Below are 18,156 nucleotides of genomic sequence, written 5' to 3' on the forward strand. Positions count from 1 at the left end.
ATTCGGATTCAGATTGTCATTCAGACGGACAGGATTACATTACATGTTCAGGCCATGCCACCATTACTAAGACGACCATTTATTACTGCATTTCTTGTGGGGATCCCGGCAAGAGTTCCACCAATTATTCATTCTATTTCTGCAGATTACTAAAAGTAACATATATATGTATATATATATATATAAAGATTCTTGCCTGGTCCTGAATAAGCTTGCTCCCTGATTTCCATGCTATATTCTATAGTCTAAAAGTTAGGCTTAATTGCCTGTAAGCACCTATGCCAACAGTCACACAAGAATATATATACCCAGTATTTTCTTCCACAAAGTTGAGCAAAATATGAATATATAGGAAAAAAGTTCAAATCTTTGCCAATGTTGATTAATCTTTTTGAGTTTTGATAGAAATGGTCCAAACTGCAAAATCATGAGCAATAATCAATCTTCAATTCTGGATTGAAATTTCACCGGACATATGAAATGATATGAATAAGTCACATCATTAATGAAATTAAACAATTTTAACTAAAATCAAATTAGCTGAAATTGTAAATAATTTTACAACTCAAATTATTTTTATCAAAATTAAAAAAATTGACCAAGATTATAGATATAGATTTTTTTATTACCATTAGAAGAGGTCAGGAAAATACCAATTCTACTATGGAAAAATATATGCTTGTTAAGTAATTGATAGACAAGAATCAACACAATCCTATCCACTCAGGTGACTCAATTTTATACTTTAAAGTCTGAAGAATATAGTACAAATTAATTCCATCTTTGTTTGCTATCTTTTCTGTTTCTCGTATTGGGTTTTTACTTCTCAGATTCAAAATACTTACTGTGGAAAACAGTGGGAAAAAAAAACATTTTTTTAATGATTTTTCCGAGTTGTAACTACTTTTTAATTTTATTTTAAGTAAAACGGAAAAAAAAAAAAACCTTTTTAATAATAATTTTTTCGACAACTGAAAGATCAAAAACCAGAAACAGAAATTGATAGCACACAAAATAGGGCAGCTGCTGACAAGACAAAGTTGTGACATATAAACCCACTGGGATGATATGATATGCAGCTGCGCTGCCTGCCTGAAAAGGAAAGCCTCAACAATTCACAGGTTCATTTGTACCAGAAAAATACATGCAAAAAGGGCAGAAAATTGAACAAACCAAACCACACAAATATGATTTCAGGGTATTACTAGTTACACAATAGTTTCCTTACAAGTCTGTGTTCCTTTGCAATCAGGAACTCGCATCAATTAGAAAGTGTGTTCTCAGCACAATCAACATTGGGCCGTGTATGTTAAAACACTTGTATAGAAAAGATAATCACAGTGCCAGCCAAGAAGTTATCAGTCTTCTCTCCATTGGCAAAACAACCTTACCAGCAAAACTTCTTTTTCTGATATGCAGAGACAAATATCAGCCAGATGTATTACTAATGAAACTAAAGACAAAATTCCTATAGCTATATGTAAATAAAAGAGGATCCGCGTACCCGGAACTTGGCTTCTTCTTGACTGTCTATGTAAGCAAGCAATTCTTCTTGCCTCATTAAAGCTTCATGTAGTGCCTGTTCAAGAAGAACAAGTGATCAAGAACATTAAGCTTGCTTCAAAAAGGGGAGTAAACAGTTGATGCACCATCTGGGGCAGCAACAAACAGTATGGAAAATAAAACAAAAAGGAAGACACTCCAATAGCATGCAAACAATTAAGAAAAAGAACAGCTGCAAAAGACTAGTAATTAATGATTTCTAACTAATAGCAGTCTACAGAAAATTAACCATAAAGTCTGTTAATATTCTTGAAAGTAGAAAGCTTTGGTTGATAACAAGATAAAGTTTAGTTTTTCCATCATCCAACAAAAATTGGTCCTAAGGCAAAATTTTCCTGGACATATAAAAGTAAGATACTTGATAGCATGTTATAAGATCATGATGACATGTATACCACCAGGTGAAAGTGAAACCGACATTGCTTTTCAAGCAAAACACTCGGAAGCCAGCAAGGCCAAGGTGCTCACATAATGAAAACAAAATCTGTAGCCAGATTCCTACAAAATGATCACACTAGGTCCACATGCTGAAGCAGAAATAATTTGCAATCAGTACCAGAAGTTCACGAAAAAAAGAAAAGGTGTTGTCCAAATAAGAGCTTAAACCACAGCTTATATATAATAGGTCATGTTGTGGCCACCACAGAACAGTTAAAGCACTCTTTAACAGTGTGATCATACATCAACAACAAAGATTCAGAAACATCAGTAATAAATATATAGCACTAAAGCAATTATACCTTTTTAGTAGCAATTAGCTCAGCTTCTAGGGCATCCACACGACAAACGGCAGCATTCAGTAACTCCTCTTTCTCGTAAGGCATTTCTGATGGTTTGGCTTTAAGTGTATCAACTTTCTCCTCGAGCTCACCTAACCTTTTCAGTACAGACGATAGGAGATCTGCCTCAGTAAAAACTGGAGTTGGTGATGGGGGACGAAACTCTTCTTGTGTTGCATCAGAGGTGAGCACAGGGGATGTTGAATTATTGTCAGAAGATGGGTAGGGAAGCCTCTTAGTCACATGAGACACCATCGTACGGAAAAGAGTGAAAAGTGTCATGAAGAAAGCCACAACTGCTACCAAAATTCTAACGTGAATTCCTTCTGGACTCTTTTGAGTGTTAGGAAGAGTAAATGTTGCTGCAAGTACCAAATTCATAGTTATCAGGTTAAAGAAAAAGAACAAGGAAATGTATTGACTAAATAAATATAGTTGATCATAATTTCAGCTAGTAAGGTAACTGAACTACAATAGCAAGTCTAGGAGGATATTCCAACAAAAATAGACAAATTCCCAACAATTGAAGGAATTAAAAATAAACCAAACCTTTAGAAATAGAAGGCCTCTGGGTTGACGATTGCTTTTTCCAACCAGAATCAACAGCTTTGTCAACCATAGGGACATATTCATCATACCCTGAGAAGTTAGCAGCATAGCTAGCCTTTCCAATTACCTTAGCCTGCAATATCAAGAAACATAATTACGTCAAATAACCCACCAAATCCAAAACACCACAAACAAGACAGCATGAATTGGTCAGTTTACTACTAGCTTTTGAGCATTACTTGTAAAAGAAAAATTTTGAATGTTGACACCACATCCAAAACATGTTGATGTTTTGTCAAGTTGTAACTGACAGAAGAAGAAATGTTTAAAAGAAATTTCTAAAAGAGAGCTATTTTGCAAGTAAAGAAAATAGTGCATAAGAAGTTCTACTACATAATTATTCTCATTTTGGTTCAATAACAGCCTTTGGAGGCTCGAATTACTATCTCATCTTCCAAATTACTCATGCAAATAAATTGTGAATTACAATAGTAAACCATGTTCGAACATATTTAGCATACTAACATATTAAAACACCTAAACATACTTCTTCGCGAACAGGAGTCAGTCTAAGATGTGAATAACTCTTCAGTGCTTTAGGAGAAGCGATATCTTCAGCTTCAGATCCAGACTCTGCGGTGGATGTATCACTGCCTTTAATCTGCATTAAAATATTTTGCAGAAATATGCTTATCATGAGGAGAAAGAAAATTTCCACATGTCCATATGAAACTGATGAATTTTGATAAGTCTTACCATTGGGTAATGTGGCTTAGCATAGATAAACTTCCCCTCACTGTTTAAAACTTTTACAACCTGCCTAGCACGTCTTGCTTCACCATTAAGTACCATCTGAAACAAAATAAATGCAAGATACTCGTTATTACTTGATTATAAACAAGTATAGAGGGGAAAGAAAAAAGGAGTACAAGACATCTAATATCTATAGCACATATAGCTAATAACCTTCAAAATTTCTGGGTTTCTCCATGGTCCCTTATCTGATCGAAGACAACCTCCCTGATCTGCACATGTACAGGTACCACCAAGAAATTCTGGCAATTCACTGCAGGAATCACAAGCTCTTTTAAATTCTAATACCAAGTATACACCTCGAATGAGTAGAAAGCATGACCATTGGAAGGGAGAAGAAACAAAGACTTGAAGAAAATAAAATACACAGATGAATTTAGAATTTTTTATTTAAAGAAAGCAAATGTACTATAGCTAAATTCAGCCCCTTTACCTGGCATCAATCATCTCAAGCAGTTTGCTCTGGTACTTGTTTCCAAGAACCTAATGAGTTCCACCAAAAAAATACATTTAAAAAGGTAAACAAGCAATATCTGTTATGCTTCCATGAATAGAAGAGATAAATTTTACATACATGAATCTTGGAGGTGGTTTTGGGATCTAGAAAAGTCTTCACAGTGTTCCATAGCAACCTAAATCCAGGACCAGCATTGATGATGAACATTTGGTGGAGTGTCTGCATTGATTAAAGAAGCATGAAAAATCACTTTGGAATTTGACTTAAATTGAGCTCCAGAACAGAAAGAGTGCACATCTCAGGATTCAATAAGGTAAGGTAAAATGTCCAAACCTCGGGGTAATTGTCACCATCAATCTTCTGGAGCCGCATGATGAGATCCCGTGCACTCTTGGTGAAGTTCTTAAGACCCTGATTAATAAAGAATGAAAAGAAGAATGAATAGCCAGATATGCTGATACTCCAGATATATACTCTGCAATATTACATACTACATACCACGCCCTGAACATCTAATATTGTTGTGCTTGAATCTATATGCCTCTTTGCAGCAATGGTGCAAGCTGGAAACTTTATTTTTAAGCTTTTCTCAAACTCTCTCACATGGTATTTTACATACCGGTCCATAGTTGTAACATGCATAAGTTTGTGGGGATCAACTTTTCCCAATCTTTCAATATAAACAGGTCTCCCATCTTTATCGACACCATGATTACCATGTGGGTAATACTTCAAAACTTCACTCAACTCTTTAAATTCAAAATCCTGAAAACACAAAAGGACAGCGAACAAAATGATAGATGAAAAAGGATCAAGAGTAATAACAGAAATTTCAAGGAAATTATTAAATGTAGCACCTCTATAACAGTATCAGCACCAAATTCCTTCCTCCACTGGAGCATATCAGCCCACATGTGCTTTGCTTTTTCAATGTCAAACTTCCTAGCTTTTAAGAACCTATGAGATGCAAAGGACTTAAAATGTTACTTAAAATAAAGGTGACACAGGCAGTGTAAGAGCATGAAGTATAACATGAACCAGAACTGGAAAGCAGTGGAAATGATCGAGATGGAATCGAACTATATATGAAAGAAAGCATCTCAAAATTATGATGGTTGCAGTGTTGAGGCATAAATGTTCATGACCAAACATTATTCACTAACAACCCAATGGCCATGTTAAGTTGTTTTTCTTGTTAAGAAAATTGTAGCAATAATTCCAAACAATCACAGTTATTGTATAAAGATAAACAGAAAACATATGAAATTAGATGTTTGCACACCTCAACATCATATGGTAATCATCATGTCTTTCCGGTAATAATTCATCCATAATCAATGCCTGTCTGAATTCATCAACAGCTTGAAGTTCCTCAACATCCCGAACATCCTCAATCGAAACAGAGCTAACTCTACCATCACTCTTTCTTCTATTACTCTTTTTCTTTAAAGAATGCTTGAATTTAGTGGATGCATTAATTGCTTTCTTCTTCAGTGATCCAATTCTTGTTCGCCTCTCATCTTCAGAGTTCTCAAAATCGGATTTTCTCTCTCTTCTCTCATCGCTGCCCGAAAACCCCTCAAAACCTGGAAATCGCCACATCAAAATTAAATAAACAGCCAAATAACAGAGCAATAAATTACATTGTGCATTAGTAGAACAAAAGACAGCTTGTAATACATGAATCAAAACTACCAAGCTTAACAATCCTAAGTTGCAACCAAGGACATATTAGACATTTCAAAAACATAATAAAAAGAACCGAAAAGACAATCACTTCTCATGTAGCCTTACTTATCCAAATAAGAAATAATGAAGTTTTCACTATTTTTTTGGAATGTAGCATAAGTTATTAAATTTATTATATATTACAGCAAAATATAAATAAATTGGTCTCTAAAGCAAGTATATACGTTGATGAAATAGAGAACATGTGGTACAATCGCTGGAACTCTTGGCCAAATTTTTTATGCATTCTAGGTTTCACACAATTCTAATAGTTTATGCCACAATTGAAAATCATGCTACATTTGAAGAATCGTAAGAGTTCTTTAATTTTTAGGTAATTAAAGCCTCTAACATATATCCTTCAACTTTCTCAGCAACCAAACAGTAAGAAACTACAGGAAAACCCTAAAATCAGCCAAAACAATAAATAAACCAAAAATACACACGCACAAAATAAATCAGAAGACAAAAACAGAACCACAAGACGTAAACAAGTACACTGAAATTAAACTCACAAGGTCTAGCAAAGCGATCCAGTGGGCCAGACATTTCCCGGCTTGTTTGCACGAAATTCGAGGCTTACTTATGAAGCTCTGCTGCTTATAACTGAACAATCAATCAACAGACACTACAAAATAACACCACATTCTCATCAAAAACCCCCAATTCAACTGAAAATAGTAAGAGAATTAAAATAAAGATGAAATAATAATTAGAAGAAAAAAAAACTCACGAGGAGATAATTGTAGTGAGCACGGATCACGAGGGAGATCAGATGGTCATTAAATGCATAAAAGCAGGGAATTTTAAAGGGAGATCGATGTAACGGAAGATAATACAAATTTATATAAATAGGAATAAATAAGATTCGCCGATTAAACGACGGCGAAATGGGAGCGTTTTCTAGAGAGAGACAGAGAAGAGAAGGGAGTAGACAGAGAAAGTGAGAGTTGGATTTATAGGTGGCGAACTAATTGGGTAAAAGGTGGGGCCAAGAGATGTATTGGGTTCGAGCCGAATTCCACGTGTCATTCGGACAGTGAAGACGCTTCGTACATGTATACGAATCTTGCCGGCTGTTTTATTTTTGGATGTTACCAGTAATCATGCCATTGGCATTTTTAAGCTAATAATGAGATTTTTATTTATCTTTTTCCATTTGTTTTGCTTTTATTTTCTTTTGAGAACTTTCTAAAAATTATTTTTAAAAAAAAATAATTAAAATATAATTATTTTTCAGTTATTTTGAATTATTTTATTAAAATATAATTATTTTTCAGTTATTTTTTAATTATTTTATTAAAATTTATAAAATGTAGTGGATAAAGAAAGGTTAACATAGGTAAATTGGGAAATTTTCAAGGTTGACTTTGAAGACCACAGCAAACATAATTAATCATGATACAAGGGAGGAGAGACAAAATAAAGAACGAACATGAAACACTAATAATAGCAGTAAATGCATGCATGGAAAGCATAAAAAAATTAAATAAAAAATCATCGCCGCGGGCGACGGTGCTAACTGGATGGAGCTCTCTGGCTGGGTGGAAGAGAACTAGAAGCCACAGGGAAAAAGCCAGCGCGTTCAGACATGGCCATGGTCATCCCTGCAAAGTTTTAAGTCAAAACTAATATAAGCTTCCTTTTCTCTTTTTTGTTTGTTTAATTTTTTTGCACTTAGGTAGCTGTCTTGATTGAATAGAAACAATTTTTGAGGAGTGGAGCCCATCAACAAATGGCAACTGATTTTCTTAAAACTCAAGTAATTGATGGAGTAAAATCTAGGGTTTCTAATAATGAGAAGACTTGAAAACAACTTCCCATTTCAAAGTTATGGTTGCTGCCACCACAAAAGTAGGCTCTTAACTGAACTTTCTTGATGGGTATTTTGGGGTCCTAATAATAAACCTCATTTTATGACAGTAATCTAAGGGTAATACTGAGGTAATTATAAGTGTGTATTACCAAGAAAATTATTAGGTACATTAGTAATAAAGAAGAAAAAAAACATCAAATAGGTGAATAACAGAACTTTTCTAATAATTTGCAAGTAGAAAGATGGCAACTGCTACATAGGGTCCCAAAATAAAGAATGCGATTCACTTATCCATAAACATAAACAATTGATTAATTTTCTTTTAATTTGACTTATGGCTTATGCCATGCTGTCCCTATTTTAATGCCAAAAGAAAAGAAACTGTCTTTTTATTGACAGTTGATACAAAAGTCAACTGCAATACAGTAGGGCATAAAAAATAGCACAACTCACCCAAATACAAACAGGTTCTGTAGTTGATATCGATGTCAACAATTTGTTGTATTGATAGAGATGACTCAGATGGGACACTCTTTAGTTAAGTTGCTCTCTATTGTACTGGTGCATAATAATTTTTTTGATTTGCTGGCAGCTGAAAATACCACCATGGAAGAACGCCTAATTAAATACATGAATCTCATTTTCTTTGTACATAAAATTTCACCATGTTCATAAATTGATTTCTTTTGATCCTGAAACATTACGTGTTGTCACCAAACCGTATAGAAATGGTACTTTCTGCTTTTGCTTTTAAATTAGAAGATTTAACGGAAAAATATTACAGTTTTTCCCAGGCAAGTTCAAAAGAAATCAACAGTAAGTGAATGGCACAAAGAACAGTTGATAACCCAAAAAAATTCTTTCAAGCCAAAAATATGGATGTTTACAGAAGAGCAATGTAAATACCAATACCCCTCTTAATTCTGATATCTAAAATACACTTTTATATGAACTCCATATATCCAGGTCATCATCATCTTCATCATATTTTGAAGGACTATGAACTTCTTCATTTACATCTCCTTCCCGATCTTCCACGGTTACATCCTCATACCGCTCAGATTTTGTTGTTTCCTGCTGCAAGCACATTGAAACATGAAATGATAAAACGTGAACATTCATAATATATAGAGACTAATTAGGATATGAACCCTGGATTGTAGATCACATTATAGATAACGCTGCATCACAAGTAGGACTAATTAAAGAAGTTTGCTACCGTTAGAAGATTAATCACCATTGTCATATCTAGACACTGTAACTGGACTTTCCTTAAACTTCTAAAATCAAGTATTTGTTACTTGCATGTCTCACTTAAAGAGCAGCAAGATGAACATATCTCCATAACATAAAATAGTATCTACATCAATTCATAAGACAGCAGAGCCAAGAGTCATATGGTTGATAATAATGGTAACAATAACAAGGCCCATTTTAATACATATATTAACCATAAGCTGCTGACAAGTCCGCTCTTCTATTGTAAAATTCAGGATACAAGAACCGTGATCATTACTCCAACTACTGAAACTATTTAATTAAAATATCTCAATGCAGGAATAATATCAAATAATCACTTGGAACAATTTCAATGGGAACTACAGTGACCATCAATGTGCAGTCTCCAATTTACAATCAATAGAATCTACCAGGCTGATCCGGATAACAAGTTAAGCCCAAAACTGACATGAATAAGTTAGAACAGTTAGTTCAATCTTTCCCTCATTTTCGCAAGTCAAATTATTCTACATGTATGCACAGATATATATAAATATGAATTCTCCTATAGAAAGATAGCATTATATAGCAAACATATCCACTCAACAGAACCTAGGGGAAATAATAAGATGCTTACATTAGTTTCAGGATTCAACTCTGCCTCCTCGTCTGTAACATCTACTGAAGCATCCCTGTTACACTCTTGTTCTGCCTGAGTAGCAACTTGTTGCAGCTGCTCAATCACTTTTTCAAAATGAGAATGATCTGCAAGATAAAATCACATTACAACAAAAACCTTCAGCATGGAAAATCTAGAACAAATTAGTTTAATCTAACTTTGGTTTTTCAATAATTTGCTTCCATAGAGTCCAACAAAAGCCCCATATGTTGGAGCTCCTTAAGCTCCCATCTTATCTGTAAACAAGCTACAGCTTCACGCAATTAGATATCCTTGAGCTAGATAGAGTACATTAGTGCATACATTTTTAGCCTGTTTCTAATATCACGACATCAATGAACTTAGAAACACAGTTTAAGATGACTCTAAACTATGAAACAAGACCCAACCCCTGCCACCAATGACAGCCAATATAACCTCTCCAAGTGAACCTTACCCTAGCATTCAACTAATGCAGGAAAACATCGTTTAATACATACCTTATTGTCCAATTCAAAGTAAATCTAGTGCGAATCTGTAGTAATCATGCTCATCTTAACTTCAATAATAAATCAGGATGGACATAGTGGAAAACAATATCACCTTTAGCACGATTGCGCAGAGCATCAGAAAGCCTTAATGGATGTTGACGTTCTTCCTTCTTATATTTCAACTTGATTTGATGACGTGTTCGTCCAGGAAAAAGCTGCTGTATCATTGATAGGTCGGTCCCAAACTGCTGAATTCCCTAAAGCACAAAATGAGACATACATCGGTTGAAATATTAGACGCGCAGCAAATGCAGAACACCCCCAGTAAGGCATTCAAAAGAAAGAAGAGTCAAAAGAAGAAAAGTAAGGATTTAAAAGAAATCCTCAAACTGAAAAAGGCTATTTCCACCATCTCAAATTATAGTCTCAGGAAAGAAGAAGAGGAAGAATCTTCTGATTTATATACTGCATCCCACATTCTTTCTTGAGTACTCCAATCTCAATTCAGAGGCTATTTTATTGCCCATTATATCTCCCCATTTCCTATACATTCGGTTAAGCCACCTGGCTGACCCATAGAGAAGCTTATTTTAAACTGAGAGCATTATCGATGCAGAAGCTAGAGGATTAGAAATAATGTAAAGTCTCCTAAATCAATAGAATGTTAGAAAATTGGGCCACAAAATAAATAAATAACAACCATAAAGAGAGAAAAAACATTCCTATGACAGGAATTTGATGGTATATCTCGTACTTGACAAACTTTAAAGTTCTGTAATGATTGAAAAGAAAAAACAATGAAACCAACCACTTGACCAACATAACAATACACCATTATGTCCCATGAACTTTTGGTGTCTATCTAGGAATGAACAATCATAGATGGATAGTCATCCCTTTTGCAATTAAGACATCACAGTGCAAAGCACCACTTGTCATTTTATTGGGCTCATTAGCACGAGAAGCAATGCTACAGATTCTGCTCGTCCAAAATAACATAAAGTTCAGATATAGATCAATAAGACTTGATAATACCAAACAGATACATATATTGAGGTTCTCTTCAGTAAAAAGTTCAAGGCATCATAGCTGATGTAAAATATAATCTATTACTGAATTTAGACTTAAAACCCACGTGTACCTCATAGAATAATTCTGTCTCTTGTTTCGACCATCTTGCAGTCGGTGTTTTGTCCATGAAGGAGTGGTAATTGAATAAGATATTTGATTGATCATTAATGTGTCCTCCAGATTGCTCTGAAGTAACAGTGTCCTCTTCATTATGAGAATCTTCCCCGTGGAAAGAGTTTGCAGTACTGCATGCAACCAAAAGTAGAAGTCAACATATACCATCACAATGACAGCCAAAAAAGGACTACTCGGCCAAGTGCTATTTTTGCAACACTAGCACGATTGAATAAAGATCTGAACATTAGCAGCAGCAATTGCTGATAATTTGATAAGAACCATGATTTGATATTATGAATTCTTCAAATCGAAATTATCAAAATAAATAAACAACTAATTTAGTTATCTGGAAACTTCTAAAAAACTTAAACCAGTAAAGTTACCATAGTGCAACCAAAAATATAATTACACAAAATATAGAAATTATCTTTTGCTGGAGGCTTTCCATGTGCATGAAACACAAGCAAGCAGTCCATGGGAAAAACACTTGTAAAGAAAATGCAAGTAACCAAAACTGAAACCCAATTCATAATAATCTTACTTCTGATAGAGACATTTTAAGTTTCAATCTTTTCTTTCCTACATCCTTCCTGTTCTGTTTTAACAAAATCCAGTTATCTCAAAGTATTAAAATGGACCAGAACATTGCTGTATTATGCTCCATTTGTTTTTCTCAGTTCAGTAAAATAAGCATGCTTCATCACCTGAGGCAGGCCATCATTATATATAATTTAGTTTTCATCACTTTATTAGGAATAACAACTTTGTGCCTGAAGATAAGAAGGCTAAAATTACAGATTAATACGCTATAGAAGTGTTTTTCTGACTTGATAAGAAAAGTATGATCCTGGCCAGTTTTTACAACCCAGCACCAACTAAATAGAATCTTTAGGCTAAGAACACAGCTTATAATTAGGTAGACATGGCACTAGCAAAACATGAACCTGAATTTGCATATGAAAGCTTTAAATGGCCTTCTTCCCGCCAAAGTAGCTATTAAGAAGCCATTGATGAATTACCAAAGAATAAAGTACAAAAATCAGAAATAACATGACATGCAGAGAGCCAGAGAAACTGTTACATTTACACCCAAAATGGTGCATATTCATATATATATATATATATATATATATATAGATTTTGCAAACACGATTGCTTTCAGAATGCAATAAATAGCTCCTAAACATATAAGCCAACCACATATCCCTATTATCATAGATTTCTACCTTTGGTTGGTTGAAGCATTCTTTGATTCTTTTGCCTCTTTACTCTGCAAGAAAAAATAAATAAAGGTCATGCAGTGAAAATTAGAATGTAGCAATCCAAAAACACAAAATGAAGATGGGTAGCAAAGTTCTGTTGATGAACCAAATCATGCTAACTTCTATAAAAAATGATAATAATAAGTGAGGAAGTAGAGCACATACAGCTAAGCTCTCCCTGTACCCTGCAAGCAAAATAATATCTCTGACAGGAAGCCTCTGAAAATCAATTTCATCCTCTGGCATGCTAAGCAAATCCTTCACTGCAAAACAGACCAAGACTAAGCAACAGAAAAATAAGAAATCATAATCTTTCTAATTGACTGACACAGAAATAATGAAATTACATCTGTTTTTCCTGCGGGTGGAATGAGAAAACTTCTTGCGTGGTTGTTGAGTTAATTGCTCTGATGCATCAGTGTCTCTCTTCCGTCGTCTAACTGTTTTTCCCTCATCAGCTGCAGGTTTCTTCAGCTTTTCTGAAGCTCTTTTCTTGCGAGATTTATTTTCCAATGCATCTTCATTATCATTATCTTCATCCACTCTATAATCATAATCACCATCTTCTTCATCCGCAATAGAATTACTAGAAGCTTTAGAAGGAAAGCCGTCATTGTCACAAGCTTCATCCTCTGGCTCATCAACAAGTTGTGGAGCAGCAGTCCTTTTTCTCAGCTGCCTTGATGATTTACCACTTCCCCCCATCTCACCAGCTAATGAGGCTTCACCAAACTTCTGAGAAGAAATCAATAATGAAGATGATTTCCTTCTTCTACTCTTAGAATTCTGAGATAAATTGAAAAGTTAGGATGAGATCAGCACAGCTTAGCAAAGCACTATAATCATCAGAAGTAATATTACCTCCTTCACAGCCTCTACAGGTAGATCTTCTTGGCACAAAACATTTGGGTCACTGGAGCGAGAAGCTTCAGCAAGGTTTATCTGTTCCTCATTCAATAGAAACCCAGAAGTAGTAGCATCTGGTGAAATACAATTGCTAAAGCTCATGGATGAATAGTCAAGAACATCATCAGACGGGAAGGTAGGAATTGAGCCCACATCCATGTACATAGTTTCAGAAGGTTCAAACTCAGCATTCGAAGAAGATGCGACAGAATCAACTGCATCTTGTGGAAGAGTGCTTACAGTAGATTTCTCCTTTCCAGTTTGCACCTTTTGTCTTGGCTGGAAATTTCTAGTATTATATTCTTAAATCAATAAAGAATCAGTACACAACCAAAAAATATTAACAGAAGAATGTCCATAATGCACACAGCTAATTTTGAAAATACCAGAAATGGACTCAGATAAATTATCAGGCCTTCCCAAATTAGAAAAAACCCCTGCTTCCTAAAATTAATACATAATAACTGAATCAATCGAAGCACTTTAAAAAGAAAAGTATTCTGGAATACAGATCCTCACCTCCACCTCTGGTCTTCTGTTATCAGTCCAAATGGCTGCTTCATTACAGCTTACTGGATCTGGGAGATCCACACTACATGCCCCGAGTGCTGAAGAATTAACAGAATTTTGAGCTGGAAATCTAGATCCTTCCGTCTCCTCATTTGAAGAATGAACTGGAATTTCTGGAGGTAAAAAGAGAAACCTTCACCATTGTTAATCATATAATAAGATGAAGACAACTCAAAAAGGTGATTCAAGAGGTTATTTAACTTCTCATAACTCACCTGTGCTACTTGGAGATTGGGTAACAAGATCATGGATATATTCCAACCCTGAAAATATGTCTGTATTCTGGAAACAATAGGATTTATGAAAATGCAGTGAAAAACACCAGCAGAAGAAAAGGAAATAGACATAGCTTCTTTACCTCTCCCATTGATTTTGCCAATCCAAAATGCAGGTCTCTCGTAGCACCACCTAAATGCACCGCATCGGTAGAAAGTAATTGTGAAGAATTCACTAATCCGGAACTCATGACATCACTGGACAATAGAACTCCAAAATTCTTGTAGTCATCATTTCTCAATGACTCTTTGCTTACCAAGATCTCCAAGGAATATAAGGATGACGGAACAGGATCTCTCAGTCTGCCATCTCCAGCATCAACAAATTTAGCAGGCTGCAGGTTATCCGACACATGGGAGACTAGACTAGCTTGCTCTTCCATTGTACTAGTAGAAGCAGCAATAGCAACTGTTTCAGAAGTTCCCTTTCTAGGTCGGGCCTTTGCTCGAGGTTGAAATTTGCCACCATTTCTCACTGAGCAGAAATCATTATAAACAATTAGCATAAGCCTATTAATATGATAAAAACTAAAGGTTTTGCGGAAGAGTATTAGTTACCACTGCTAATGGAAGGTGGGGGAAGAATATCAGCAAATGGGTCCAAATCAAGCTCCATCTCATTCACCTACAACCAGCATTAACTTTCAGCTTAAATAAATTCCAGTCATCTAATACAATATGCAACGGGCAGGATAAACAGACAATCAAAACCCATTTTTTGGGCTTCACCTCTGCATGGTCATCTTTGGAGATCATATCCTCTTTGGATTCAAGTTCATTGGGTGAAAGGTTAATTAATTTCAAGTTGCTGTCATCAGAAAATAGAACTTCACTGTCTCCCAATGGCTCGTTACTCTCAATTATCTGTTCAGGAAAGGATGGGCCAACTGGGCCCATAGTCTTATCAAGGACATCAACGGACTGTACAGATGTTGTTGTATGAGAGTCAACCAAGGCTGTACCAAGTTGTACCTTTGTACAATTAGAGAGAGGTGAAGAAAATTGTGCAACATCAGGAATAATAACATGCCTTTATTTACCTTTATTTTCTGCAGCATCACAAATACTGCCAGCAAATGCGTCCAGGTCAAGCTGTGAAGAATCTGTCTAAAATGAAAACAATTTCAGTGTGGTAATTAAACTTGTGAATATTCAGTTGCACTATAATACTAAGAGAAAGGGGAAACATAAATATTTACCTTTTTTATTGACAGACAAGAATCTCCAGTTTTTCTATCAGACACTACAACCTTTAAAGGGAGGGCATCTGCGGAAGGCAGATCCTTTGATCTTCTGACAAGTTCTGTTAAATCTTTTAGCGGTTCACATTTCAGGTTTTCATCAGTTTTCTCCAGATGTTCTTCCCTTCCAGGTAATGTTGATGAAGCTGGAGAACTACTAGCTGGAATTGTCAATATATCATCCACATTATCAACGGACTGAGCAGACTGTTTTCGGTCCAAAGCAGTTGGTAAGGATGGCACATACTTTTCCTTGGCATTGGTTGGAAGAATAGAAGAAATAGATGCAGATGCTACCTTCTTTGGTCGTGGTTTGGCCCTCGGTTGAAACTTCCCACCAGCCCGAGCTGCAAAAGAATTTTATGTCAAACCCACATCTCATAGCAAGTGCAAAACCAAAATAGAGCGACAATGCAATGATTTCCTGGTAATCACTTACCATGGGCCAAAGCTGGTTCCGGAAGTACATCATCAAAAGGATCCCAATCAGAATCCATCAAATCTGTAATAGAATTGATATCTAGTGATGTTAGGTTTGAAAACCGTCTACACTAGTAATACTTTCTTCAAAAGATATGGATTTTTTTCTAATTTCAATTTTACTTTGTTAAAGACAATTTTTTATCGTCATATTTCTAATTAAAACTGCTACATTCTAAAGTTTGGTATCACACGACTTCCATCATATTACAAATCCTCGACACCAAATGTGTCAAAATCATCCTTATTCAAGATAAGAATACACAGAGAAATATAAACTTTACATCAAATGTCAGCAAATTTAACATAAACTCAAACTGATTCTTTGAGCAAGTGATTAAATGTACAAGCAGATTAAATGTCATAACCCAATCTAGCTTTGCATTAGAAAAACAAATATCAGCTCAGTGTAAATTGTACAAGCACATTTAATGTTATCAATATGTGCAAAAACACAAAATTAAAGGAAAAAAAAAAAACGAAAAAGCTCAAAAAAGAAATGCAAAGAAGCCGAAGAGAGAAAGAGTTGTTCACCTGGGTAAATAACTCGCCAAAAAAATGACGTCTGGAGGAAGAGAGCGGCAGCCGGCTGGAGGAGGATGACGGCTGGAATCGTGACAGAAATTGGTGAAGGAGGACGACGGCGGCTCAAGAAGTGGTGTTAGACAAATAGGGCCTTTTATATTTTAATTTGCAATTATGTCAATACTACGTTGTTTCAATTAACACTGTATAGTTTAATCAAAACTTTTTGATGTTTTATAACTTATGTATACTATTTTTATTTTTATTTTATTTTTAAAAATATTTTTAACTTCATATATAACATTTCTATTTTTCGTATGATTTTTTAATTTTTTTGATATTATAAAAATGAAATTAAATTACATAATATCTCCAGATATAGGAATCGTTCTATGTTTTAAATGAAACAAAATAAATATTTTAATTTAATAATAGAAGTGAAATTAATTAGTGAAATTTAATTCTAAAATTAATAAAACTAAATTTTTGTATAATAAAATAGTATAAATTTATATAATATATATTATTAATAGAAGATTATTTAATAAATATAATTAACATTAAATTAGTAGAATACCACTTATAAGTTAATTGTATTAACTTGTTAAGTACGAAAAGTAAATAATAGCTACACAGTATTTTTTTTTTAAGTCTAAAACTCTATTTATATCTTATCATAACTAATTAAAAGATATGTAAATAATAAAAATTAATTAATAAATATATATTTAAAAATAAATAATAAATTGAATACTAATAATAATATTTTTTTGAAAAATTAGAAAATTAGTTTTTTATAAAAGTATGGCATAAATGTTTTTTTATTATGTAAAAACATTATAAAAAAGTTCTTTATTTTTTAAAAAATATGATCTTCATTTGTTTCTTTAGTGACAACAAAAAACAACTATAGTATATTATTTTAGAAAAATAAAAAATAATATATTTCCAAAAAAGTTACATAATAAAAAATAATTTTATATTAATTTTAAAATATTTTCTTCCACGTTTTCTATTTACTTCATAGCGATTCCTTGAAGAGGCCGCCACTATTGGACCTATGGCCCAAAAAGCTCAACGGTAGGCCTCGTAGCCTGTGCATGCCTAATTTAACCTATAAGGCTTTGCCTTTTCTCACTCCTTCCATTTTCATCTTCATTTATTAACTTTCGTCTTTTTTCAGTGGGTTTTTCGAATCAAACTCTGACAGAATTAAATAAAGTAAAACCATTTACACCATTTAAATTTTTATCATTTAATTAATTTTATCTACAATTTTTAATTTAATTAATAAACATCTTTTATAGTATTTTTTAATTCTTAATTTAATATAAAAAAATTTAACAAAAATTTAATAAAACTATCGCCTGAATTTTATCTTTTAATATTAAAATACCTAACATTCAATATACATGTACATATTAAATAAAATTATATGTCAAAATATTTAAATATTATAAAATATAAATTAATTTATTATTATTATATTAAAATATTAAAATGACTAAGTTACTAAAAAAATTAGATGTCTGAATATATATTTTTCTAGAGCATTTTCTAAAATGTAGATATAATAAATAAATAAAAAATTAATCTTTTAACTTAAATTTTAGAAAATTGGGTGCTTCACAGTAACG

General features: G+C 33.8%; 2 protein-coding genes across 14 annotated transcripts; both read right to left on the reverse strand.

Moving 5' to 3' along the window:
* Positions 1-1,163: 1,163 nt before the first annotated feature.
* LOC8285746 (phosphatidylinositol/phosphatidylcholine transfer protein SFH8) lies at positions 1,164-6,827 on the reverse strand. Of its 2 annotated transcripts, XM_048377874.1 has the most exons (15): positions 6,623-6,826; positions 6,405-6,517; positions 5,444-5,747; positions 5,019-5,118; positions 4,660-4,926; positions 4,495-4,572; positions 4,279-4,380; positions 4,138-4,187; positions 3,858-3,957; positions 3,648-3,743; positions 3,439-3,552; positions 2,892-3,024; positions 2,304-2,704; positions 1,505-1,579; positions 1,164-1,408 (listed from the first exon to the last, which is right to left on the reverse strand). In XM_048377874.1, exons 2-15 carry the CDS (start codon positions 6,436-6,438, stop codon positions 1,388-1,390), a joined length of 1,875 nt encoding a protein of 624 aa, XP_048233831.1. In that variant the 5' UTR covers positions 6,439-6,517; positions 6,623-6,826; the 3' UTR covers positions 1,164-1,387. The 2 variants fall into 2 exon arrangements, with proteins under 2 accessions (XP_048233831.1, XP_015570833.1); XM_015715347.3 differs by lacking the exon at positions 1,164-1,408 and having other exon boundaries at positions 1,460-1,579; positions 6,623-6,827.
* Positions 6,828-8,549: 1,722 nt separating this feature from the next.
* Positions 8,550-16,748, reverse strand: LOC8285747. 12 transcript variants are annotated; one of them, XM_015715404.3, is made up of 19 exons: positions 16,529-16,736; positions 15,954-16,016; positions 15,812-15,861; positions 15,473-15,721; positions 15,314-15,380; positions 15,003-15,229; positions 14,832-14,898; positions 14,357-14,748; positions 14,214-14,280; positions 13,948-14,111; positions 13,815-13,872; positions 13,384-13,730; positions 12,870-13,308; positions 12,688-12,785; positions 12,487-12,530; positions 11,214-11,388; positions 10,185-10,329; positions 9,561-9,688; positions 8,550-8,782 (listed from the first exon to the last, which is right to left on the reverse strand). In XM_015715404.3, the coding sequence occupies exons 2-19, from the start codon at positions 16,009-16,011 to the stop codon at positions 8,636-8,638; spliced, it is 2,922 nt and encodes a 973-aa protein (XP_015570890.1). In that variant the 5' UTR covers positions 16,012-16,016; positions 16,529-16,736; the 3' UTR covers positions 8,550-8,635. The 12 variants fall into 12 exon arrangements, 11 of the variants coding, with proteins under 11 accessions (XP_015570890.1, XP_015570886.1, XP_015570888.1 ...); XM_015715400.3 differs by having other exon boundaries at positions 8,550-8,779; positions 15,473-15,861; positions 16,529-16,741; XM_015715402.3 differs by having other exon boundaries at positions 12,870-13,257; positions 15,473-15,861; positions 16,529-16,740.
* Between the last annotated feature and the right edge of the window lie 1,408 nt (positions 16,749-18,156).

The sequence above is a fragment of the Ricinus communis genome, chromosome 8 (genome assembly GCF_019578655.1).
Source record: "Ricinus communis isolate WT05 ecotype wild-type chromosome 8, ASM1957865v1, whole genome shotgun sequence".
Taxonomy (NCBI): Eukaryota; Viridiplantae; Streptophyta; class Magnoliopsida; order Malpighiales; family Euphorbiaceae; genus Ricinus; species Ricinus communis.